We start from the raw sequence: 27,957 nt of genomic DNA, 5'->3' as shown, positions 1-27,957 counted from the left end.
TAGAGAACAATAGATTAGTTAGTTTTCTATAGTTATTTAATGTACCTTAGTTTGCTGCTTGCACCATTTCTGCATTAAACTTTTAAGTTTAGAAACATAGCTGTGGCATTTTTTTCTGGTATTTATACGTCACTTCTACATATCTATTCAGATTACCCAATCACTTTCCTCCCATTCATGCTATTTAGTTTGACATTTCATTGATGCAAATATCATCCCTTCTAATAGTCTATATTATTTAGTTAATTATTTAATTATAGGCCCTACCTTTTCATTTAGATCATATTAATGTCATCCATTCTAGCTCTACGTATATTTAATCCATTAGGAATCACTGAATTCAGAAAGAAAATCCATTTCTGTTCTTTAAAATTCAGTTTTGCTTCAAGATTTCCACCCTACTTCAACTTGATCTATAATTCAACATTTTAAATCTGAAATTTTATGTTTTTTTATCAAGCCAATGTTGTTCCAATGGGGCTTGAAGATTACTTGTATTGTGTGACCACAGTTGCGATCTCCTATGTGAAACTTGCTCAGTTGTGGTCTGATGATTTATACATTGAACTTACAGAAGATATGTTCCAGGAAGCCTATAAGACCATGTTGAAAATGTCTTGTTCAACTCAACTTTTGGAAATGAACTATAAATTTTTGTTACGACTATATATTAGCCCCAGACTGTGTATTTCCCGCTTCAATGCAACCTGGAAATGCTTGCTTGAAGTGCCATACCTCAGGAGCACGGCTGAGCCATATGTTTTGGCTTTGTCCACAAGTGATCTTTTGGTCTGAATTGCTTACATTTGTATCCACCATTTGGAAACATAAAATTGCCGTTAATCCCTTATTGTTATTTGGACGATACAATATTGCATGTCTTCTTCCCCCAGAAATTATAAGCTTTTTGCAGTGGGTTCATAGACAAAACCGTGGAAGACAAAGGCGCACGCCGACAACTGAGCGCAAGATGGAGGCGCGCACCGAAGAAAATGACAGTTGGTGTTGTGGGTGGTTTGGGGGGTTGTAACCCCCCTCATTATACTGTAAACTTAACTTTTTCCCTGTTTTTAGGGAAAAAGTTAAGTTTTCAGTAAAATGTGGGGGGTTACAACCCCCCAAACCCCCCACAACGCAGCGCAATCTGTATAAAATAAAGTGGGGGGGTTCCTCCCCCCATACCCCGTCGGAGCCCCTAAAAACAGTTATTTTCTTTGGTGCGCGCCTTTGTCTTCCGCGGTTTTGACCTGACACCGAGCAGTGTGGTTGGGTTTGAAAACGATACTTCTGAAATGGATTATACCTGAGATCCCAACATTGTTTCTGTGGCAAACTCAAATGATTCACCTTCTTACTATGGAGAGATGTGATGTTAAAGATCTTGATTTGCTGAGTGGGAGGAAACTTCTGTTACCTGGGAATGTTTTGGCTCACATTAACTGCTGCAGCACACAGCATAATACTTAATTTTCAGTAATGTATCTTTGGGATTTAGATGGGGGGTGGGGAGTTTGCAAGTTTGTTTATGGCAGTCTATTCTGGATGTTTGATCGGTTGTCTTTTAGATTTTCATATGTTTCTGTGAACTGAAAGTCCATTGTTTGTATTGAATCTTCAATTTTTTCTTTAATGAAGATGATTTAAGCATAAAAGCTAATTTATATGAGTAAAGTATTATTTTACTACAAGAAGTAACTTTGAAAGTTTTCTTCTTATTGAATAGCACAGACTCATTTGACTATAGAATTACCCTCATAGGGGCCTGTCTGTGTTTGGCAGCTTGTTTGCATTAATAACTTTACACATTTAGATGTAGCATTGAATAACATAACATAACACGATTAAGTTGTGCTACCATATTTTAGATTAGCAGACTTACTGCAGCGAGCTTGTTGTATTCATTTATGTAACAGCTAGCTATATGAAATTATTTTCTTTGCCAATCAGTTAACATTCATATTTATGGTTTTGGTTTCTTCTTATAGAATCTTCAGGATCTAAAACCTTTGGATCAGTGTTTAGTTGGACAGACTAAAGAGAACAGGAAGAAGAATAGATATAAAAACATTCTTCCATGTAAGTTTTAATCTTTAAGCAACCCTAATCTGAACACAGCTATTTGTCTTATTTCTATTCTATTTTTAGTTTAGACCAAAATACACCATACAAAAAAATATTATTGAAGGATGCTTTTGATTGGTTATCTAGTGGGATTTTAAGACTTGTTGCTGCTTTTCAGGATATTAACACTTTCTCTGTCAAACCCCCTTGTGGGGCCACTGAAAAGTTCTCAGCCCAACCAAGAAGAGATTGATGTGGAGTCATGAAACAAGTTATTCCATACTTTTCTTGACAACTTTTCATTTCAATGATATGAAATGAAAAGGATCAAGAAAAGTGTGGAATAACTTATTTCATAGCTCCATATCATTTTCTTCTTGGTTGAACTGAGAACTTTTCAGCGGCCCCTTGTAAGTCTTCTTAAATCTTTGATTCAGTAGTTTTGCAGCAATAACAGCCATAACTTGTTTAGGATAAAAGTCTACCAATTTTGTGCAGTAGGATCCTGCAGGTTTTGGCCACTCTTCTTGGCAGAATAGATTTAACTCTTATCAGGTTGACTGGGGACCCTGGGGACTACAGTCTTCAAGTCTTGCCACAGATTCTTTATTGGATTCAGGTCTGGATTTTGACTGGATTAATTGAGGACGTTCACATCTTCATAGTGAAAATTCCATCGTTTTTGCTTTGTGATTCAAATTCTTGTCAGACTGGAACAGGATTTCTTTCAGGATCTGCCTTTCTTTGCAACATTCATCTTTCTCATGATTTTCAAAGGCCTCCCTGTTCCTGCTGCTGGGAAAAATGGCACTTACTCCCATACCAAAAAAATCTAAAGGCAGATCTTTCCATGACCTCCAACTACAGACCCATCAATGGCATACCTATTGTAACAAAAATCATTCTCCAGCTTGTCCAGCTTGATATTAGTGTTGTACAGGAATATGGTTAGCAACAGTAGCTGAGCTGATTCAAATATTTCTGGATGAAGAATCAAGTGGCTTTTGTTGTATGAAGTGAATTTCAAGTACCATGTTTCCCTGAAAATATAAGCCCTACCCCAAAAATAAGCCCTAGTTAAGATCATCCCCTGAAGCCCCCTCTCCCCAAATCTCCCTGAAACTCCCCGACTCCATCACTGACACTAGTGCTGCCCAATTCGCCGAAAAAAATCAGACTCGTCAATTCCTCGAACCCCATCCCGGTGAGACCTGACATACCTCCGCTCCAAGGCCTCCTAAAGCAGCGGCAGCATTCTGAAATAACTGCTTCATGGCCTCCCCCTTGCAGCATCACTGATTACATCAATGATGCTGCAGAGGGAAGGCCCCAGTGAGGAAGGCCGTGAAGCAGCCCATTCAGAGCGCTGCCACTGCTGCTGTTTTTGGAGACCTCAGAGGTACAGTATGTTAGTCTTACAGTGGGAGGGTCAGTGGGGTTCTGCACAGGAGGATGGGAGGGAAGGATAAAAAGATGCTGCACAAGGGGAAAGGTGAAAGGGGAGGAAAGATGCTCTACAATTGGGGGGGGGAGGAAAGAGGAAGAGTTGGGGTGGAGTAGAGGAAGGGAGAGATGATTGTTGTACTTGAAAAAAATAAGACATTCCCTGAAAATAAGCCCTAATGCATTTTTTTGGAGCCAAAATTAATATATGACCCTGTCTTATTTTTGGGGAAACACGGTAGTTATTTAAACATGGTAAATATGGAGCTGCTTAAAGAGCTCTGGGATAAATTTATTCAAAAGTTCAGATTGAGGTAAGGCTATAAAAAAATTTAAATGTGTTTCAATATCCCTGGAGGCATTATCAGGTCCTTAACTAAAAATGGAAACTGTTTGGTATTGCCAAGACACTACCTCAATCACATGTTAAGGAACTGCTGAGAAAGATCATTGTGAGGACTAAGACTACTTTAAAAGAACTACAGAGTCTTGGGCTATGCATGGAAAAATTGATTGTACAACAGTATCAAAATTACTTCCCAATCAAAGCCTATATGAGAAGGTGGGAAAAAAAAGCACTACTGAAGAAAAGCCATGTATGTCATGCTGCGTAGTGTTTGCAAATACATCCATAGGGGTACTGTAAACATGTGGAAAAAGGTTTTTAGAATAGAGACCAGCAAAACCTTTTGGTCTCAATAGTATTACATGTGGCACAAAACTCACAAACACTATGCAACATTACATACATGGCTTTTCTTCAGTAGTGGCTTTTTCACTATCTTTCTGTACAGGCTTTGATTGTGAAATAATTTTTATATTGTTGTGCAATCGGTTTTTTCCAGGCATAGCCCAAGATTCTGTAGTTCTTTTAAAAGTAATCTTAGGCCTCACGGTGATCTTCCACAGCAGTTCTTAACTTGTGGCTACTGACTTTAGAGGTATGGCATGATTGAGGCAGTGCCAAACAGTTTCCACTTACAGTGATGGACCTGATAATGCCTCTAGGAATACGAAAACACTTTTAAATTTTCTTATAACCTTCCCCAATCTTAACTTTTGAATAATTTTATCCCAGACCTCTTTATACAACTCCATGTTAACCATGTTTAAATGACTACTTGAAATTCACTTCGTACAACAGAAACAACTTGATTCTTCATCCAGAAATATTTGAATCAGCTCAGCTACTGTATTTGGATACAGAAAGGCCCTATTAAGACTATTTTTTGAATGTGGATTTACTATGTCAACGGGTGTGAAGACTTATGCAATCAAGACTTTGATTTCTTATTGTTGATTTCTTTTTGAATATTTCTTTTTTTTTTTTAACATATGTTTATTGTAAGTGGAAAAGGTACAAAAATCGCAAGGTGCACAAAACACGACAAGGAGAAATACAAGATATGGCTATACAACAAAAGCTAACAAGAGCAAATGCAGTGGAAGCAATCAAAATCAATAAGGCTGCACTCGGGAGAGAACTCCCCAGAGGAGCAGCCAGCGGTCCAAAACTAAGGATAGCTCAAAACCACTCCCAGAATCAGCAACTCAGCGCAGGGACAGCAAGGAATTGGTGTAAACAGAAGCAATCTGTACCCCCATCCATTAACTTTTAATATAAGCCCCCAAACATACAAACTACATGCACACTACATCCCACACAAACTCAGACACACCCATCTCCACAACACGCATACCAACACATGGTCCCCACTACCCCAAAGGCCCCAACCCCCCCCCACACACACACACAACTCAAGTACCTAAAGAGCAAAGGTGTGGACAAAGAGTACATGGGAGGTGGCCAAACATGCAAGGCAAACCAAGGTCCCCTCAGGAAGACGCCAGGTCTCGCAAACTCTCCCATAGGGTGACATAGTGTGGCACAGCCTGATGTGTGGTTAAGATATAAGCTTGTATCTCAAAGAGGACCAGTTCCTGAAGTCAACTCTTCCATTGAACCTCCGGTGGGGTGTCCTCCGAGACCCAATAGGTCAAAATCAGCTTTTTAACCAAGAGGAGAGCATTATATATATAAACCTGCATTGGGGGATAGTGAAACCCTATGCCCGAAGTGGCTCCTGAAACCCCAATAGCAGAGTTCCCTAATCCCACTCAACAGGGTGACATACCACCTTCTCAAGAAAGTCAATATGGAGCACTCCAGAAAAGAGCGGAGGTAAATACCAGCCGAACAGTGACACTTAACACAGAGGTCACCCTCCCAGAGCCCAAGGCGCACCCCTTTCTGTCATGTAATATAAGCTCTCTGAAGGACATTGCATTGAAGTTCCTGAAAATCAGCAGATTTAGTAAAGGCATATAAGGTCTTGAAACAGTCCAAGAACTCAGAGATGTGTTGTCCAAGGTCCGCTTCCCAATGCACCCGCAGTGCTCCAAGGACCAACAAAGGAATGGAGGATCTCAATAATCTATACCAGTAGGATAGAGTATTAAATTGTGGTGGTGTGGCTGAGAAAATATTATCCAGCTTACCCATGGTCCATACTCCTTCATGCCCTCACTGTTCAGCCTCCCAATAATGCCGGACCTGAAAGTACGAAAAGAGATAACAGTGAGGAAGTCCCCAGCGGAGCTGGAGCTGGTGAAAGGAGGGAAATGCAGGAGAATGAGGATCCAGCACATGCTCCAGAGCCCCACACCCCCGGGATGCCCATCTGTAAACACTGAGCGGCCCCAACCAAGAGCAAAGTGAGAGTTCCCCTCTAGCCTCAGGAAAGGGGACACTGCAATGCTCAATCCCTGCCTTCATCTCCACCACGGCCAGGCTCCCCGCATAGGTAACAAGAACTGGGAGCAGGTATGATATTGGCGAGTAGGATCAGTCTGGGTATGAAGCAAGTTAACAAACTTAAACGGGTGACACCAACCCTCTGCCCAGCCCAGGGGGACATACCGAACATGCCCTGTATAACCTTCATGAATCCAGCGCAAAAGCACCACCACATTGTATAGCCAAATATCCGGAACACTGAGACCCCCGAGGCACTTGTCTTAAGAGAGCTTGAGCACTCCGATCCGAGGGGCTCAGGACCGCCAAATAAACTGAGCGATAATCGATTTAAAATTAAGCTCCTCCAGGCGACGAAGCCACAGGGGCATTGTCTGAAGGGGATACAGCAGTTAAGGAACTAGAACCATTTTCACAAGGGCCACTCATCCCATTAGCCCTAACAGAAGGTCCTTCCAGGTCTGGCACAGTTTTTCAATAGCCTCAAGTGGTCGGTGGACTTTAGCTGCATAGAGAGTGGACAGACTAGTGCTTAAGTAGATGCCCAAATAATGCACCGTCTTGACAGAAGGGGGAATAGGCAGCAAAGCATGCCAGGGCTCTGGGGGACCCCCAGATAGAAACAAGAGCTCAGACTTCCCACAATTAACTTGCAGACCTGACAACTCCTCAAAGGCGCGAATCACCTCCAAGGCCCTGGGCAAATGTATCGAGACTTGATCCAGATAGAGCAGGATGTCATCGGTGAATAAACTAATTTTGCAGTCAAGGCCCCCCACTCATAGCCCCCGAACGGGAAAGTCAAAGGCTTTTGTATGAATACTTGAAGAGCATGGAAGGTAGAATGTCACAATCCACCAACTTTCTGACCAGTAAAGGGTGGTTTGATAAATTCCGTCACAGATTTGTCCTGCGTAATGTGAGAGTGACAGGAAAAGCAGCATCTGCCAACCAAGAGGCAGCTAGAGAGTTCCCTACAACCTTTAAGGAAATTATTGAAGGGATATGAACCTGAGCAGGCATTCAATGCCGATGAAACTGCTCTCTTTTGGAAGAAAATGCCACAGAGGACTTTCATTAGCAAAGAGGATAAGCGAGCACCAGGTTTCAAGGTTGCAAGGGATAGATTAACCATGCTGCTTTGTGCAAATGCAGTAGGCCATATAATAAAGCCAACACTGATTTATAAAGCCGCAAACCCCCAAGCCTTGAAGGGAAAAGATAAGTTCTAGCTTCCTGTTTACTGGATGAGCAACAAGAAGACTTGGACAACCAGAGCTCTGTTCCTAGAGTGGTTTCATCAGTGTTTTGTGTCACAAGTAAGAAAATACCTGGCCAAAAAGGAATGGAATTCAAGGTTCTGTTAGTATTGGGCAATGCCCCTGGACACCCAGACACACATGAGTTCCACATTGAGGGTGTTGAGATCGTATACATGCCCCTCAACACAACATCTCTCATCCAGCCTCTCAACCAGGAGGTAATAAGGACCTTCAAAGCACACTACACGCGGTATTCATTGGAGAGGATTGTCCATGCTATGGATGAAGGCCCCAACATGGAGAACATCATGAAAAACTGGAAGGAATTCACTATTGCCCATGCCATAAATATTATTGAAAGAGCGGTGAAAGCTGTCAAGCCAGAGACAGTGAACTTGTGCTGGAAGAATCTTTGGCCTGAATGTGTAAAAAAGGATAACACTGTCAATATCACAGAGCCAGGCTAAGAAATTATGGAAGACATCATTGACTTGGCAAAGCACATGGGTGGGTAAGGCTTTGAACATATGGATATGGAGGATATTCAAGACTTAATAGACACCAGAGCAAATGAACTAACAGAAGATGATCTCATTGACCTGACTGCTCCTGAAGGAAAGGCAATACCAGATGAAGAGGAGGAAGGAAGAAGTGCTGTAAGACAAGTTTACACTGGATAATATTGCAGAGGGCATACGAAAGTTCAATGGTGCAATTGACTTTTTCTATGTCATCGACCCATCCATGGTATGTGCGTTAAAGATGAGGGAGTTAATAATCTAATCTAATCTAAACCTTAAGTTTATATACCGCATCATCTCCATGAGAATGGAGCTCGACACGGTTTACAAGAACTTAAAATAGTGGGTAGAGAAGAAGAAAAAGGATTACATGAACTTATGTGTAGAAGGGGGGAGAGAAAGGGGGGAAGGATAGAGCTACAATTTGCTGAAAAGCCAGGTTTTCAGTTGTTTGCGGAATAACTGAAGGGAGCTCAGGTTCCGCAGCGGGGTGGTGAGGTTGTTCCAAAGACCTGTGATTTTGAAGAGAAGGGATTTTCCCAGTTTGCCTGAATAGTGGATGCCGCGTGGAGAGGGGAAGGCTAGTTTAAGCCTTTGGGCAGTTCTGGAGGAGTCGGGACTGGAGGAGTTTAAAGACAGTGGGATAAGAGGAGGCAGGATTCCGTGAATGATCTTGAAAGCCAGGCAGGAACATTTGAAATGGATTCTGGAGATTATTGGGAGCCAATGAAGTTTGGCAAGGAGTGGGGAGGCATGGTCAGACTTGTGTTTTGAGAAGATCAGTTTGGCTGCAGTATTCTGGATTAGCTGGAGTCTTAGAATACTTTTTTTGATAGATTTAAGTAGATGGCGTTGCAGTAATCTAGTTTGGAGAGGATGATGGATTGGACAAGGATGGCAAAGTGTTGTTGGCTGAAGTAGGATCTAGTTTTCCTCAGCATGTGAAGGCTGAAAAAGCATGATTTTGCCAAGGAGTTGAGGTGGTCATTGAGGGAGAGAGAGGAATCGATAGTGATACCAAGGACCTTGCATGAGAACTCGAGCTGTAGTGTATCGCCTGTGGGTAGTGTGAAAAGTGTGGGCAGGTGTTCGAATTTTGGGCCGAGCCAGAGTAGTTTTGTTTTAGATTCGTTTAGTTTCATCTGTACCGAGAGGGACCAGGCATGGAGTCTCATTATGCAAGCTGTAATGTTTTCGTGGAGGTTGGTGAGGTTCTGGTCAGTCTCAAGGAGGACAAGGATGTCATCTGCATAAGTGTAGATTGTTTCCAGGGGGGATAGTTGAAAGAGTTTCAGGGAGGACATGTAGATGTTAAAGAGAATAGGGGAAAGGGGTGATCCTTGAGGGATACCGCAAGATGGAGTCCAAGGAGTGGACATGGTGCCATTTGTGTTGACGGTCTAGGAACGGGAGCGTAAGAAGTTTGAGAACCACATTAGGACGGTGGAGTCGATTCCAATCTCGGAAAGTTGGTAAAGTAGTATGTCGTGATGGACGACATCAAAAGCAGCGGAAAGATCGAATTGTAGTAGGACAGCGAATTTGTTACGTGAGTGTAGTTGTTGTACCTTTGAAATTAGGGAAACTAGAAGGGATTCAGTGCTAAAGCAGGGTCTGAAGCCATGTTGGTAGGGGTGAAGAATGGAGAATCTCTCGAGATAGGAGGAGAGCTGGGTAGCAACTATGGTTTCTAGAAGTTTGGTAAGTAGAGGGATATTTGCTATGGGACGGTAGTTTGATGGTAGGGAGGGGTCGAGATCGGCTTTTTTCAGAATAGGTGACAAGGCAATGTGGCCCATTTTTGTGGAGAACAAGCCTGATAGTAGAGCAGAGTTAATGAGTCTCGTAAGGGAGGAGATGGCCTGTGCAGGAATGTTTTCATAAAGGTGGGATGGGAAAGGATCTAAGATGCATTTGCAGGATTTCAGTCTGAGGCAGAGTTTAGAGATCTGGGGTTCAGATATGGGTTCGAATGTCATCCAGGATCTATCCGCTGGGATAGGGTTTGAGTCATTGGGAGGAAGAGAATTGTAAGAGACTGCTGAGGGGAAAGAGCTCCTTATGGTGGAAATCTTTTCATTGAAAAATTTGGCTAAGTCGTTTGCGGAAGGAGGGGAGAGGGGAGAGGTGGAGTTGTTTTTTGAGGTTAAGTTTCGCCAGATGTAGAACAGAGTACTATTTTGATTTTTTGATCTGGTGATTTTATCTCCATAGAAATTCTTTCTTGCTTTTTTTAGTATTGTGTTATAGCACTTGATGTTGTCTCGCCAGGATTGTTTGTCTGAGGGGGATTTCGATTTTTTCCATTTCCGTTCCAGGGCTCGACAATTCTGCTTTAGTTCCCTGTGATATGGAAGGTACCAGGGGGCTTTGTGGGAGTGGGAGATAGATTTTGTAGATAAAGGGGCCAGAGCGTGGTAGGTAGTCCCGGAAAGGGTAACCCAATTATGCCAGTTGGACTCTGGGTCTGTGTGTTTAGGAGAAGGGGGAAGTTGGTTAAGAAATTGGGTCCAGAACAATTCGCTCGTGATTTTTTTGCGGTAGGTGATAGATTTTGTGGGCCAGGGTGGAGTACCTAGATGAGACATGAAGATGGGGAGGCAGAAAGAGCCTAGAAGGTGGTCAGACCATGGGACAAGGTCCCAGCGGGCCTCTTCGGCAGAAGTTTTGTGCTCAGTCAGGTCGAGGAAGCTGATGATGTCTAGTTTATGTCCTTTATCATGGGTAGGTGTGGGTGGAGGAGTGGTGAAGCCAAGGGAGGTGAGGAAGTCTTTGAATTCAGTTGTGTCCATGCTGGTGTTATCGTCAAGGTGGAGGTTAATATCTCCTATGATCAGTAGTCTCTGGAATTTTAGGAAGACTCTTGTTATAGTCTCTAGGACAAGTTCAGAGGATTTATTCCAGGGGATAGGAGGGCGGTAGAGAAGCAAGATGCCTAGTGGGTGGGGTTGGAGTTCGTCTTTAACTGAAGCTAGTAAGAATTCTAGAGAGGTATGGTTGCCCTTTTCAAGGAGCTGAACATTGAAGAATGATTTGTAAAGCAGAGCCAGGCCTCCTCCTTTCCGGTTGATTCTGGGTGAGAAGAGGCCGTGGTAGCCAGGGGGGCAGAGTTCGTTTTGTGTGAAAGTATCGTCTTTTCCGATCCATGATTCTGTGATGCACACGAAACCCGGATCGGAGTCATCGAGTAGGTCTTTTATTATTTGGGTCTTGTTGCGGACTGATCTGACGTTACAGTAGAGTGTGGGGACCGGGGTGAGAGAGACAGAGGTGAGGTTGGGTAGGTTGGCTGGAGGGACAGGCTTTAAGGAGGAGTGGTTTCTTCCTCTGTGTTTTTTGTTGTGATGAGTTCTAGTGTGTACTAGTGTGGGGATTCTGAGGCCTGGGCAAGTGTTTGAGACTGTGGAGTCGGGGAGGTTGGGGGGGAGAGATATTTGGCAGTGGGAAGTATTGGTGAAAGAGCAGAGAAGTAGAAGGAGGAGCCAGGAGGGTGGCTTCATGGTGGGAGCAAGGAGAGATAGTGAGAGAGGGTTTGGGCAGAGCTTGTCAGGCAGGAGGTGGGAGAGATTAGTGCTGCTAGTAAGATGCAGGCTGAGGAGGGGCTAGGCTGTATAAGAGGTAGTAGTGATGGGCAGAGCAGGCTAAGTAAGTGGTGGTAGAGCTAGACATGCGATGAACATGCGATAACAGTAGAGGAGTAGTACAGGCTATATATGCAGTGTCAGGCTAAGATATGCAGTAGCTGGTTTTACATGCAGTTATATTTATAATAAAAGCAACGATTTCTACATACAAAAATATATATAAAAAAATGATGAAGCAGAAGAGCCAGACGGAAATCACAATGTATTTCCAAAAGATACCGAGAGTGACTGCCTCACAATTCATCTCTTCCACCCATGAGGAGGCATCCCTTTCGTCTCTTTGTCTTCCTCCTACTGAAGACCAACTTCCACTAACTGCATGGGTCAATGATTGGCTGAGTGGTAGACTTCAGAGGGTGGTGGTCAACGGCACCCTCTCTGAGACATTGGAGGTAACCAGCGGAGTGCCCCAGGGCTCAGTCCTGGGTCCACTCCTTTTTAACATATTCATAAGGGACTTGACCCGAGGGCTTTAGGGTAAAGTAACATTATTCGACGATGACGCCAAACTATGCAATATAGTAAGTGAAAGCAAATTGCAGGATAATATGGCGCAGGACCTTCTTACGTTGGAAAGCTAGTCCTCGACATGGCAGCTGGGCTTCAACGCTAAGAAATGTAAGGTCATGCACCTCGGTAGCGGAAATCCATGCAGAACTTACACTTTAAATGGAGAAACATTAGCTAGGACTTCAGTAGAACGAGATTTGGGAGTAATCATCAGTGCAGACATGAAGGCTGCCAAACAAGTAGAGAAGGCCTCATCCAAGGCAAGGCAAATGATGGAATGTATCAACAGAAGTTTCGTCAGCCGTAAATCTGAAGTCATAATGCCACTGTACAGAACCATGGTGAGACCTCATCTGGAATACTGTATGCAATTCTGGAGGCCACATTACTGTAAAGATGTGCTTAGAGTCGAGTCAGTTCAGCGGATGGCCACTAGGATGATCTCGGGGCTCAAGGGTCTCTCGTACGAAGAGAGACTGAACAAATTGCAGCTCTACACTCTAAAAGAACGCAGGGAGAGGGGGGACATGATTGAGACATTTAAATACATCACAGGACGTGTCGAGGTGGAAGATGACATCTTCTTGCTCAAAGGATCCTCGGCCACAAGAGGGCATCCGCTCAAACTCAAAGGGGGGAAATTTAATAGTGACACCAGGAAGTATTTCTTCACGGAAAGAGTGGTAGATCACTGGAACAAGCTTCCAGTGCAGGTGGCCAAGACCACCAGCGTGCTTGACTTTAAGAATAAATAGGACATCTACGTGGGATCCCTACGAAGGTCGAGTTAAGGAACTGGGTCATTAGCATTCAGACTTATTGGGGTGGGTCAGTAGAGTGGGCAGACTTGATGGGCAATAGCCCTTTTCTGCCGTCATCTTTCTATGTTTCTATGAGGAGGCCCCCTGGTGCTCACTTATCCCCTTCGTCTCCTCTTCCTGCAGTACTTGTACAGGACAATGAGTATTCTAGTATTGAACTCTCAGTATTGAACATTTCTTTTTTTCCTTGTTGAGAAAACAGTATTGAACTTTTTTTTACCCTGAGATTATTACTGTACACTACTGTATTGTTGTGCAATAAATATTGTTATTGCCCCAAAATTGCAAATTTCAATAGTAATAATAGTGGCTGTTTCCAAAAACTGCGAATAACTGTTGAAAAGTTATTCACAATTTCAATAGTAAAAATGCTGATTTTTACAAAAAAACGCGAATAACTTATAAAAAGTTATTCGCGGTTTTTGCATATTCACGGCTATGTTCCGCTCACATCCACCGCGAATACGGAGAGAGAAGTGTAATTGGGAAAAGACTACAGGTTTCAGAATGCCTTACGTTTTAGAACTCACTGCTCAGTCAGAAAGGCCAGACTCAGGCAGGGAGGAGTGCTTCTCCCCAGAGTTAATTGAGTCAGGGGAAGATTCTCAAAACTTTAACGTGGTCGCTAAACTGGTTCCAGCCGGTATAGCATTCATGTATTTTAGCGGCGGATTATGAAAACGGCTTACCGTGGTCTTTTCCGAGCTTCCTAGCAGTCTCCGACTCTGCCATGCAAATGTATTACAATGAGGACATTAATATTTAAACGAGCTCTCCGGTTGATTCTCTTTTATCGCCGGGTGATTTCCTAACCTCGCTGTCCTACATTTGTGAGCAAAATTTTCCGGCATGTCTGAGCTGTCCTAACCTTACTTTCTGGTCAGTGCCTGAGTGCTGATTGGCTCAGGCATTGACAGGAAAGTAAAATTTGACAGCTCAGACCTGCCAGAAAATTTTGCTGCCATCAAGTGACATCCTCACCCCTGGCAGCGAAAGTGATGCCCATTTCCTCCCACCGCTGCCATTAAGCAAACCCCCCCCCCTGCTGCCGAGATCCTCCCCCAACAGTAAGAGGGTTAGCCAATCCCTCATGCTGCTGCCTTTAAGCAAGCCACCCACCCACCCCCGGCAGCAGGAGGGATGTCTACTCCTTCCTCCCGCTACCGTCATTCCTCTGACAATCTTCCCCCCCTCCACTTACCTTGTTTACAAAGGCTGACCGGAGGGATGCCTACTTCAGAGGGATGCCTACTTCCTCCCGCTAGCAGGCCCACCTCCTTAAAATGGTGGGCCTTCCCCTCCCCAGTACATCTTGGAATGCACCGGGGAGGGGCTTAAGGCTCTCATTAGCCCATTTTACTTAAGGCCTCTCCATGGTGGTGGGAGGGAGTGGGCATCTCTCCCGCTGTCAGGCAGTTGCTGGCAGCAGGACGGAGTGGTTTTCTCTCTCGCTTCTGGGGTGGGTTCGGGGGGCTAATTGATGGCAGCGGCAGGAGTGGGCATACCTTGTGCTGCCTAGGGAGGTGTCAAGGAGGAAGGTTGCTTTATGGCAGTGGCATAAAGAAGTGGGCATCCCTCCTACTGCTGGAGGTGGGGTTGCTTGGCAGTGGCAGGACAAAGTGGGCATCCCTCCTGCCGATTTTTGATTTGGGGTCATTTTTTTTTTTATTTGTGTGTTTATTCTGTGCATGTGCTGATCGCTTTCACCAGTGATCGGCATATGCAAATTTAGTGACCCTCTGTGAACCTCATTTGCATCGCAGTTTTTTAAGAATGACTTGCCTTTTTGAAATCGTTACAGTAGCGGCTGCGATAGCGACCTGTCAGATTTTACCTTTACAGTCTACGGCCCAGAAATGTCAAAGAAGAGACAAGTTAATCTAATCATGTAGTTTTTAATGGGTATAACTTATGGGTAGACTAGATGGACCGTTCAGGTCTTTATCTGCCGTCATTTACTATGTTACTATATTTTGAGGATCTTTCCCTGAGAGAGAACCTAATAGGGGAAGATCCCAAGGGAACAGCTCCCTGAGAGAGAAAAAGGAATTCCCAGTTTTCCTAGACATGGACTAGGGCAGAAGACTGGGGCAACTGAAGGCTGCCTCCTGAAGCTAAGGGAAAGGAATAACTCATTACTGTTTGGCTGAGGTAAGCCACAGTGATATTATTGTATTAAGTGTAAGGCAAACCAATAAAGAAAACACTTTGTGTTTAAAATGTTTGAGTAATGTGTGCTGATTGTTCTGCTCCTCGAGGCTAGTCTTCCGTACTAGGACACTCTGACACAGGTAGTTATCATATTCATTGATGTTGAAATACGCATGTATATGTTATGTACAGTTTTTATTAGTATGTGTTTATAATATACTATCTATATATATTACTCTTTCTCTCTCTCATTTTCTTGGAATGATTTTAGATGATACTACTAGGGTTCCTCTAGGTGAGGACGATGGATACATTAATGCCAGTTTCATCAAAATTCCAATTGGCAATGAGGAATTTGTTTACATTGCTTGCCAAGGACCTCTGCCTACTACAGTAACTGACTTTTGGCAAATGGTATGGGAACAAAACTGTACTGTGATAACCATGATGACCCAGGAAGTAGAAGGAGGAAAGATCAAATGTCAACGCTATTGGCCTGATGCAGCTGACAGACCTAAAATGATAGATAACCAGCTTCAGCTTACTCTTTTGAAGACACATCTGCTGGAGAACTTTATTGTGAGACTATTAGCACTAAGCAACGTTCAGGTAAGTCAAATCATACTGTTAGAATTTCAATAAAATTGCCCTTAAATAACCATTTTTTTAAAATGCAAGACATGTCATGCAGTTATGAAGAAATATATAGATCAGCATACACACTTTGGATACCTTGTGAAGTAAAAGGTCAAAAGTTTTATTTATATACATACATACACACACACACACACAGACACAGGTAAATTTATACTATTTTTAGGGTGTACTTTTTTTTTTTTTTTATTTATCATTTTGTAGTTATTTATCAAGTATAAACTTGTACAGAAAATAAAATTTAAGTCAGAAGTACATAACCAATTAATCAAATCAAATCAGGAATACAAACTTAGTAGTACATAACCATATTAATCAGAATTGAATCCACAACATAAAATTTACTTAAATTTTAACTTAAGTCCTCTACAACGTATCAAGATGGAACAAGAGCAAATTTAATACTAGAAAATAATATATCATAGAAGAATGCCTTGGCTAATTACACTGAGCTCAGGGTTCCCTAAAAATACTTATCTATGCCTAGATCTTATCTTTTTCTTTCTCCAAGCGTGACAACAACAGAAAAACCGTCAGCTGGAAAGGTTCAAAGAAAATATATTTCTGTGAAGAATAATAAACTATGGGCTCCTTTTATCAAGGTGCGCTATGGAGGTTAGCACGTCGAACATTTCATCATGCGCTAACCCCTGCGGCAAGCCAAAAAACTAACGCCTTGTCAATGGAGGTGTTAGTGACTAGCGCGGCAGGCAGTTGAATGCGCGGTATTCCGCGCATTAATCGCCTACCGCACCTTGATAAAAGGAGCCCTATACATTTGCATGGGTGATGTAAATAGAAGATTGCCCCTAAGGCTAACACTCCTGGTTTTAATAATAGAAATTCTTTACGACGTCTCTGGGTTTCTCTGACAAGGTCTGGATACATTTGTATTTGCATTCCTAAAAAAAAGTTTTGTTTATTTTTAAAGAAAAGTCTCAGTAGCCAATTTTTGTCTGGGGCCAAAGCCACTGTTAATAATAAAGTTGCAGGCACTGCCCGTTCACTGTTTGAGGATTCCAATAAAGTGGACACATCCAAAGTTTCCTGTGCAACCTGTGCTGCTGTTTCTGCTGATTAATAGGGAGATAGTAGGCCTGTATAAATGGTGGTATTACTTCCTCAGTGAGTCCAAAAATTTCCAACATATATCTTTTCAGCATCTCCCGAGGAGTGATCATTGAAACCTTAGGAAAATTCACCAATCTTAAATTATTACTGCGGGAAAAATTTTCCAAAGACTCGAGCTTTCTCCTAAGATTAGTGTTCTCCTTGTTGATTACTTTCCTGAGTCTGTCCATCTCCTTCAGAAGTTGACTCCTCAGTCTCTACATACAGACTCTCTTGTAAATGTAGAGAGTCTGACTCCATGCTCCCTTCATGATTACCCCCGACTCCAGAGCAAGACATGCTCCCTCTTCGGAGAGCTCCCCCGCCCACGGGGAGCTGGTAACTTGAGGGCGTGGGGGCTTAGTGTGGTTTCTAGTCCCAGAGAGACCACCTCCGTTCCGCCCATTCGGGACGTCTCTAGCGGGACAACTTCTGACTGCTGAAGGGCGCTCTGCATGCAGTGGATAAGCTCATCTATACTGCCCATTCCAGGTGCTCCGGAGCTCCGTGAGGCCCTAGCTGTGCTCCTTCCTCTCCGTTTGGGCATCTCAGGGTAAGTTTAGATCAACCACTCTAAAAGGCAAAAAGTCCTCTTATACAAAACAATATCAACTGCAACAAGTGAGGACTCAAGTAGAAATCAATCCTTGCTGATTATAATACCGCTCTCAGAACCCTGTGATGTCCTAACACAATAGTGTTTGGAACCATATTTCAAGGTAAATGATGTCTTTCATTGAGTCGGTATATTGTGTGCAAAAACCACAAACATGCAACAAGCTCGTATAAAGTGCTGAATATAAATATAATAAATATGCTAAAAGTTATATCAAAAAAATTTTTCCGCACTTATCTTTCACAGAGCTGGCTTGTAGTGCATAGTTGTTCATTACATGGCTAAACGCCCAACGGGACCCGTTTCACCACAAATAAAGGGCTTCTTCAGGGGTCTTACGTTTAGAAATGTGCAACAGTATTCTCGTAGCCAGCGCCATTTTTGTGTCAACGAGAATACTGTTGCACATTTCTTTTTTTTTTTTTGTAATATCATGTTTATTAGGCCACAAAAACCATGTACAACAAGCAGATATTACAGCGTTGCAGACAATAAAAGAACTAAAGCATCAGAATAACATACAGTTCTGTGTATACAAACAATGATAATAACGGAAGAAGAACATGGTTCACACGTGCCCTTTTTCTATATAAGAAGAATGAAGTATAAAGAAAACCAGAATCCCCAAACGATTCTTCCATCAGTCAGTCAAACCAACAAACACACTCTCAATCAAACCGTCACATACGCACATCCACTCGGGCTGTAGTCTACAGGAATCACGTTTGTTGATAATATCGCCACCTCTGTTAGTACAAAAACAGAAACATAGCATCCCAAGAAAGGACTAAATGCAGGAGGACACATGTACAGTATACAATCAGCAAACATCATAGAGGAACCCCGCCCTCTAAAGCAAAAGACAGAAATCATGACGATGCAGCAGCGGAGGAAGACATAGTTAAAAGGCGCTCCCACAGGGTACAATAAGTAATCCACATGACTTGAGGTCTGCAGGCATAAGAGTCAAGTTCAAATCTGGCCTGCAACCGCATTCTAACTAGCCATAGATTGAAACCAGGTGCTTCTGCGGTGGACCACTGCTGCAGCACAAGAGATTTGCCCAAGAGGACAGCATGCAGAATAAACTTCTGAGTTGGGAAGTCCAATCCCTGTTGTATGAAGTCCTGAATGTCCCCTAGCAAAAGCGCTGCACTATTCCACTCAAAAGTACATTGAAGTACCCGTTCAAGGTAGTGATGGGCCTGGCCCCAAAATGTAAGAGTTGGACAATCAAAGAAGGTATGAAGAAGTGTGCCTGGATCTTTAGCACACCGGACGCACTTAGCGTCAGCCCACAAATGCATACGTACTCCACGTGTTCTGGTTATGTATACTCTATGGAGAATCTTGAACTGTATCTCCCGAAGGGATACTGCCTTTACCATAAGGTTATTGTTCTGGAAAAACTTATGCAAGTCCTGTACAGTGACAGTTCCGTCCATATCAGAGGACCATTCCTCGGCTAGTGCCACCAAAACCAACTCTGGGTGGTGGTCTCGACATGCAGAGTACCAGCGGGAAATAGTGTTCATGGAGGATGGAGTCTCCATAAAAATATTATCAAGGGATCCACTCTCCCATTTGCCAGCAGAGCGAACTATCTGAGGGGAAATATAGTGTTGAAGTTGTAAATATGTGTGGATGTGTTGGGAGGATAGACCCCAGCAATCCTGGACCTGAGAAAAGGAGGGAAAGGTCCCCCCCCCCAATGTCTAAAATCGCTCCCACGGTGATATCTCGCTCTCCCCTGTCAGCCAGACCCCATAAACGTGTCATACCAGGAGGGAAAGTAGGATTGCGAAGTCGTGAAAGAAAGGGGGAGAAACCGGCCAGCCGGTTCTGCTTCCCTCGCCACCATGCCCATGCCTTCCGGAAGGGGTGAAGTAAGGGGAGAAAAGACGCAGAAAAAGGAGAGGAGATGGTACCAGAGCACCCCCCGGAACAGCCATGGAGAAAGGAGGAAAAAGTTTCCAGAAGACTCGTAGATGAAAAGGAGGATTGGAAGTCAGGTGCCAGATGCGCGTGTATCCAACGAAATAAAGCTGCCACGTTATAGGTGCGTAGGTCAGGGATGTTTAAGCCGCCATGCTGTTTGGCACGGAGTAGTTTAGAAAGGCGAATTCTGGGCGTCCTCTCGCTCCAGATAAAAGATCGAACAGTAGCAAGGTAGGAACGCTCGTCGGAGGAAGACACCCATACAGGAATGGTCTGAAGAGGATATAAAAGTTTGGGGAAGAGTACCATTTTAACCAATGCCACTCTGCCCATAAGAGACAACGGCAAAGCTCGCCAGCGGTGGCATAAGTTTTTAATCTTACCAATTGCGGCAGTGATATTAGCTGCATATAAGCGCTTTGGGTCACAGTACAACATGATGCTCAGATATTTAAGTTTCCCAGAGGCCACTCTCACGCCCAAGGTGGTCGTCCATCGTGGCGTGCCGGACGTCCCGAGCAACAGGACCTCCGTTTTGTCAAAATTAATCTTGAGACCAGAGAAGCGCCCATATAGTTGTATTAGTGTCATAAGACGTGGCAAATTAGTGTCGTCTGCAAACAAACTAATACGGAATTCATGAGTCCCCACTCGAAGACCCTCGAGGTGCGTATCTTGCCGAATCCGTTGTGCTAAGGGCTCCAGCGACAGCAGGAAAAGAAGAGGGGATAAGGGGCATCCCTGCCGAGTGCCGCGTCCCAAAGAGAAGGAAGCAGAGAGGTCCACGTTTACCAAAAGCTGCGAGGAAGGTCGAGAGTAAAGAGCTGCTATCCACCGGACAAAATCCCCAGTGATGCCAAATCGTCCCATGACCCAAAAAAGGTGTTCCCATGAGACCATATCGAAGGCCTTCTCAACGTCAAGGCTGGCGATGAGAGCTCTGGCCTCTGGTGCGTGAGAGGCCTGCAAAACTGATAAGACCTTCAAAAGATTTAACGAGGCGTGGCGACCAGGGACAAAGCCAACCTGGTCTTCGTGAATCAGCTCCGGCAAATAAGAATTTAGCCGGGCTGCTAGTATGCTACCCAAGATTTTAACATCCTGGTTGAGGAGAGATATTGGTCGATATGATCCCAATTGGTCTTGTGGACGGTCCGGCTTAGGGAGAAGAATAACATGTGCTCGGTTATGTGTATCTCCAGGCGGGAGGTCAGTCAAAAGACCAGTGTAGTAGGATTGCAAAGCCGGCAAAACCGTGGGGGGCAACAATTTATAAAACTCCGGTCCCATTCCATCAGGGCCCGGAGTTTTTGCAAGAGTGAGTTTGCCAATAGCCGCTTGGAGCTCCTGTCCAGAAATAGGAGAACTCAAAGTGCGCTGCTGCTCTTCCGATAAAGATGGTAGTGGGAGATCCTTGAAAAAATCCTCCCGAGCGAGCGAATCGGCCGATGATGCCCTGTAGAGATCCCTATAGAAACTGACGAATTGATGTAATGTAATGTAATGTAATGTAATGTAATTTATTTCTTATATACCGCTACATCCGTTAGGTTCTAAGCGGTTTACAGAAAATATACATTAAGATTAGATCCGAAATGTCTTTGGGGTTAGTGTGTAGGCGACCCATTTTATCTTTAATACCCGTGATGACATGTTTAGCTTTGGGTGGCCGGACTAGATTTGCCAACATGCGTCCCGTTTTATTACCCCAGACGTGCAGTCTATATTTGTAATAGTAAATGCTGCGTTGGGCCCTTGCATCAAGAAGATGATTAATCTTATCTTTCAATTGTTTCAAAGAGGCCCTGATGGAAGGAGTAAGCTGAGAAATGTGAACCCGCCGGAGTTCCTGCAGCTCTCGCGTGAGAGCGAGAAGTTCTCCTTCGCGTCGCTTCTTCAGAGCAGAAGAATAAGCTAAAATATGGCCCCGCATGACAGACTTTGCAGCCTCCCAGTAAACAACAGGTCCGGCATCTGAGACAGAGTTTGTGAGGAGAAAGTCTTCCCATTTTTTTGAAAAAAATTCGTGAAAGTGTTTATCGGTGTACAGTTGTGGGGACATGCGCCAGATGCGTTCACCTGAGGACCGCAAAAACTGAAGAGTGATATGAAGTAAAGAATGGTCGGATAGAGTTGGGGCGAGCATGGTGGCCGAGGCATACTTGGGAAACCAAGATTCGGATATGAGAAAATAATCGAGACGGGAATAGGACATATGGGGGTGAGAATAGAAGGAAAAATCCCGCTCTTCAGGGTGAAGAGTCCGCCACACATCCAGCAATCCCAATTCCCTCATAAGGTAATTCACTCCTTTACTGAAATGTTCTCTAGGGGCATTCTTTGCTGGGTGGCAATCCAGGGCAGGATTAGCAGTTACATTAAAATCACCCCCCAACACAAGTAAACTGGAAGGGTATGGGGTCAAGAGGGTGACCAAGCGAGAAAAATAAGCGTGAGAATAGACATTGGGGGCATAGATATTACAAAAAACAATTGGTTGTCCCCATAATTCCCCCACCAGCAAAACATACCTCCCTTCAGGATCAGAGATCTGCTGCTGAACAGTAAATGGTATCCGTTTGTGTATGAGGATGGCCACCCCTCGCTGTCGAGAGCTGTAAGAAGCGAAGCCAATCTGTCCCACCCAATCCCGTCTCAACTTACGGTGTTCGTCATCTGTGAAATGTGTTTCTTGAAGAAACGCAACGTCCGCACGTTCCCTGCGGAGGTAAGTGAGAAGCTTGGCTCGTTTAATGGGAGAGTGGATCCCATCCACATTGAGAGATAATACATTCAAAGAAGTCATTGCAATACATATATAATAGCATGTTCAAAGCGTGCAATGGTATATAATAACATGGAGCGGGGGATGTCCCAGCCACAACCCCCCCCACACATGTATGACAGCAACAGCAGACCACAGGAGCCCAACATCCATGATCCCACACCACGAGTAGCACCCACACAAACAGTCTCATACAAAACCCCCATTCACTCCCCTTCCCACAGGCATACCAAACCCCCCTCCCCCCAGAACCATATACTCTTCCCATATCCCCAGCAGGAGGTATCGAAGAGTAGAGAACAGAAAACTCAGAACAGAGAACTATGAACAGCCCCAGGCCATGCCCCACAGGAAGTGCAAAAAGCAAACTAAGCAAAGCACACTAGTAGGGTAACATAAAATAGTATCACGTCATCATATAGTGAAAAAATGCCCAGGGCAAGAAAATAGCATATCGTCAGGTATGCAGCTGAAATTAAATTGTAATAGTTAAAACAAATCAAAACATGGGGAATCAAACCCCAATAAGCCTGCCAGTGAGCGGATCAAATGTTCCAAAGGCATCCATTATGGCAAGCTGTAGCTCAGTCGAAGGAGATGCAGGAGTAGAACCTTCCAATGCCCGCCATCGTGCAGGCAGGAACGGCGGGTCAAGAGGACACATATGCGGTCAAGCCGCCAAATAGAGATCTCGGTCCCCATTGCAGAGAGTCAGTTGGGAACAGGCTCAGGGTGTACCGGTGCTGGCAGCTGTGAGACGAACTCTTTCGGTGTTTCAAAGTAATGAACCTTGTTGTTGTAAAAAACTCGAGCCCGGGCTGGATAGAGGAGAGACACCCGTATGTTACGGTGATACAGATTGTTGCAATGTGGTGCCATCGCTTTGCGCCGAAATGAAATAATGGGGGAGAAATCTTGAAAAATTAGGATTTTACGACCTTCATAAAGGAAATCTTCCCCTCTGCGGTAATGAGCCAGAATCCGTTCCTTGACCGCGAAGTTTAGGAACCGGGCGAGCACTGGGCGCGGTCGAGTCTCCTCGTCCTTCTTTTGACCCACGCGGTGCGCCCGCTCGATTTGGATAGGTAGGCCCGTGTCCGGATTGGTCAGGATTTGTGATAACCAACTCTCTAGGCACTTTCGCAGGTCAACATCTCGGACGGCCGTGGGGAACCCTATAAATCTCAGGTTCTTTCTCCTCCCTCGATTTTCATGGTCATCTACGCGCTCCTGCAGGGTTTTATTGGAGGTCTCCAGAACCCGCAGTCGTTCCTCGAAGTCAGCAGCCTGATCTTCCTGGCGTGCCACTCGATCCTCCGCTCGCTGCAAGCGACCCGCATGTGAGTCCAAACTCTCCTTGATATCTTCCATAAAGGTATGTATTTTAGCGAGCTTGTCTTCCATCACTAACGTCAAAGATCGAGTCAGTTCTTGCACCGCTGCCTCTTGTAAAGTAAACATGGGGACCTCATGGTTGTCCGCCATTTTAGGTTCCTGTTGCTTCGCTTTGTCCCGAGTGCCTCGTTGCGGTTTAGAAGTCATTACGCGTGGCAAGCACACCAGATGAATACTCGAATTGATCAGCAAAGCAGGAGATATGCAAAGATCCCAAAAATAGCTAGATAGCACTAAAAATACAGAAGGTATTGTGCAGGTTTACAGCGGCATGGCCCGGAGCCGTGGAGAAGCACGTCCGTTCAAGTGCCCGGCATCACGTGACCCCCCTGCACATTTCTAAACGTAAGACCCCTGAAGAAGCCCTTTATTTGTGGTGAAACGGGTCCCGTTGGGCGTTTAGCCATGTAATGAACAACTATGCACTACAAGCCAGCTCTGTGAAAGATAAGTGCGGAAAAATTTTTTTGATATAACTTTTAGCATATTTATTATATTTATATTCAGCACTTTATACGAGCTTGTTGCATGTTTGTGGTTTTTGCACACAATATACCGACTCAATGAAAGACATCATTTACCTTGAAATATGGTTCCAAACACTATTGTGTTAGGACATCACAGGGTTCTGAGAGCGGTATTATAATCAGCAAGGATTGATTTCTACTTGAGTCCTAAGTTTAGATCAAGCCAATACACAGAAAATAGCAAGCTCACCGACGTGTTACACTCAGCTAGATCAGTCGGCAGCTATCTTGATCCTAGGGTGTATTTAAATTTACCTTATTTATTGACATTAACGAGGGTGGTTTGAAAGGCTTGGTAAATTTCCATGAGATGGCACCACAGTCCAATGCTTTCAATGAATATTTTGCAGAGTTTGACAAAACCTATTTTTCTGATGGAACAAAACAAATTGGAAACTTACTGAACTAAGTGTATAGCGCTTGATGGAAACTCTGATCAGGGGGAAGTGTTTGAAAGAGACCAATCAGAGCAGTGCTGAAGCGGAGTCTAAGAGTTCTACAGTTTCTGGTTGGCTGGCAGAGGAAGTTTGCAGCAGCCGCCGCGCACAATGATAGTAAGACAAAGGGCTGCAGACATGGGCAAACTACGGCCACCTCTGACACTGGCTGGATTAAAAAAACTAAATGGGCCGGATATGGCCCAAGGGCCATAGTTTGCCCATGTCTGCCCTAAGCTTGTACGTTTCTTCAGGTTTTTACAGCTCAAACATGACCTTGCATTTGTTAGCATAAAATATTAGCTGCCAAATTTCAGACCATTCTTCAAGCTTTGCTAGGTCTTCGTGTTATTTACACCATCCGGGGTGTCTAGTCTGTTGCAGATTTTGGTATCATCCGCAAAGAGGCAAATCTTACCTGACAGCCATTCAGCAATATTGCTTATAAAAATGTTAAAAAGAACATGCCCAAGAACAGAACTTTGAGGCACACCACTAGTAACATCCCTTTCCTCAGAGCGATCTCCATTGACCACTACATTCTGTCGACTTCCACTCAACCAGTTTCTGACCCAGCCTGTCACTTTGGGGCCCATCCCAAAGGCACTCTATTTATTAGACACCTGTGTGGAACACCTTCAAAGGTTTTGCTAAAATCTAAATACACCACATCTAGTGTACTCCCTCTATCCAATTTTCTGGTCACCCAGTCAAAGAAATTGATCATATTTGTCTGACAAGACATACCTCTAGTGAATCCAGACTCTAATTGGGCCTGTAATCCACCAGATTCCAGAAATTTCACCATTCTCTGTTTTAAAAGCGTTTCCATTGCTTACCATTTACCGGCCTGTAATTCCCTACTTCTTCCTTACTTCCACTTTTGTGTAGAGAGACCACATCCACCCTTCTCTAGTCCTCCGGTACCACTCCTGACTTTAGAAAAGCATTGAAAAGTCAGTCAGCAGAGCCAGCAGAACTTCCCTAAGTTCCTTCAGCACCCTCAGATGTACACCATCCGGCACCATCGCTTTGTCTATCTTTAATTTAGCTAGCTCCTCATGAACAAAGCCCTCCAAAAATCGATCACGGACTACCACTCCTCCATCCCTATTCAGTCCTGCTCCTAGCACTTCAGCCGTGAACACAGAATGGAAATATTTGTTAAGCTATTCAGCTGATTCTTTATCGGTTTCTACATATTTCTCCCCTTCACCTTTGAGTCTCAAAATGCCACTTTTGCACTTCTTCCTATCACTGATATATCTAAAACATGTCTTGTCTCCCCATTTTACCATCTCAGCTATTTTTTCTTCCATTTGTATCTTTGCTTTCCTGACTACTCGACGAGCCTCTTAACTTTTCCAGATATTTTTGCCTGTCTTCCGAAAGCTAACTTCTTATTTCTTACCTTTTCAGCTACTACTTTTGAGAACCAAAGCAGCCTTCTTTTTCTCTTACTTACTTGCTTCACAAAAAGGTTTGCCACCCTTACAATAACTCATTTCACTTTTGCCCACTGCATTTCTACTCCTTCCAGATGTTCCCATCCAGACAATTCCTTCATGTAATCCCCTATCCAAGCAAAGTTAGTTTTTTTAAGCCTAGAACAGGAGTGCCCACACTTTTTTGGCTTGCAAGCTACTTTTAAAATGACCAAGTCAAAATGATCTACCAACAATAAAATTTTAAAAAACACAAAGCACACTGTATGCAGAGAAAATGTTAATTATCATTTATATTCGAGAGGTTTTTCAAAGAGGTCAAGGCAGATGTCTTTAAAATATGCAATGTCACCTCAGTAACAACTATACAAAAATAGACAAATATACCCCCTCCCCTTTGTGCTGCTGCCAACGCTCATAGGCTCCCTGCGCTAAGAAATGCTATTGCGGTTTAGTAAAAGGGAGCCACAATGCAAAATATAGACAGCAGATATAAATTCCCAAAATAGACACATTTTGATCACTAAATTGAAAATAAAATCATTTTTCCTATCTTTGTTGTCTTGTGATTTCATGAGTCTCTGGTTGCACTTCCTTCTGACTGTGCATCCAATATTTCTTGGTGATAGGCCAAAGCACGTTACAAGGCTTCAAAGAAGGTTTGGATAGGTTCCTAGAGGATAAGGGAATTGAGGGGTACAGATAGGAGTGGAGGTAGGTTATAGGAATCAGCGGAGGCAACTTCTTATGTTCTTATGTTCTTCCCTTCTTTATGCCTCCTGAATACTTCCTCTCCTCCAGACCTCATTCCATTCCCCAACCAACATCTCTCTCTGTCCCTCCATGAGTCCAACTTTTTCTTTCTCTCTCCCTGCCCCCCTTTCTTCCTGTTTTTCTTTTTTTCTCTATCCCTGCCCACGAGCCACCACCGCCGATTTAAGTCACAGCTGCCGATTTCTCCCTGCTTCCTCCGATGCCACAAAAGCCAGGCCCATGCAGAAGCACCGGGCCCACAAGCCTTCCCCCCAACGTCAATTCTGATGCAGGAGAGGAAGTTCCAGGCCAGCCAGGCAGCGATTGATTGGCCAGGAACTTCCTCTCTGATGTCAGAATTGACGTCAGGGAGGGAAGGCTTGTGGGCCCGGCGCTTGTGCAATGGCTGCACGCGCCTGGCTTTTGCTGCATTGGGGAAGCAGGGATAATGCAAAGGCAAGTGACTTGTGTTGCCCTTGCGATCTACTGGTCAATTGCGATCGACCTTTTGGGCACCCCTAGTCTAGAACCTTTACTTTTTATTGAGCCCTCTCTATACCCATCTTAATATTAAACAGTACCATGCAGTAGTCACAGGATTCTAGATGATCACTCACTGTAACATCAGAAACATTTTCCCCGTTTGTAGTCACTAAGTCCAGTGCAACTCCATCCCGCTTGGGTTCCATTACCAACTGCTGGAATAGTTCTCCTTTTAGAAAATCCAGAATCTCCCTACTTCTAGAAGACCCCACAGTAGGGATACCCCAATAAATATCTGGCATATTAAAATCTCCAATTAGTAGTACTACACTTTTACAGCTATATTTTGAATGTCTACTATTAAATCTCTGGCCACTTCTTTCATCTATGAAGGAAGCCTGTATATCACACCAATATAAATATATTTAGCATTCCCTCTTTCCAAATTGATCCACAGTGCCTCTTCCTTAATCACCTCAACTCAGTCCTTTGCTCACAAAAAAAGTTTTTGTTCACACAAACTCGGTCCTTAGAGGGAACATTGCATGTAAAATATCTAATTATTTCCCCCTCATTCTATAATTTATCCAAAATTTAAGTATAGAGCTTTTTATTTGCTGTGAAGTTTAATTATATTGAATAGATT

At 43.8% G+C, this 27,957-nt stretch overlaps 1 protein-coding gene across 6 annotated transcripts in view; it reads left to right on the top strand.

The window, feature by feature from the left end:
- The window catches only part of PTPN13 (protein tyrosine phosphatase non-receptor type 13), a 626,469-nt gene that overhangs the window by 579,882 nt on the left and 18,630 nt on the right, over nt 1–27,957 (top strand). For all 6 annotated transcript variants that reach the window (XM_033963022.1, XM_033963031.1, XM_033963011.1 and 3 more), the window contains 2 exons: nt 1,986–2,076; nt 15,440–15,777. In XM_033963022.1, coding sequence (XP_033818913.1) covers nt 1,986–2,076; nt 15,440–15,777 — 429 coding nt within the window. The remainder of the gene's footprint in view (nt 1–1,985; nt 2,077–15,439; nt 15,778–27,957) is intronic.

Source organism: Geotrypetes seraphini, chromosome 1 (genome assembly GCF_902459505.1).
Source record: "Geotrypetes seraphini chromosome 1, aGeoSer1.1, whole genome shotgun sequence".
NCBI classification, from domain to species: domain Eukaryota; kingdom Metazoa; phylum Chordata; class Amphibia; order Gymnophiona; family Dermophiidae; genus Geotrypetes; species Geotrypetes seraphini.
This window is presented reverse-complemented; position numbering and strand designations above follow the sequence as displayed.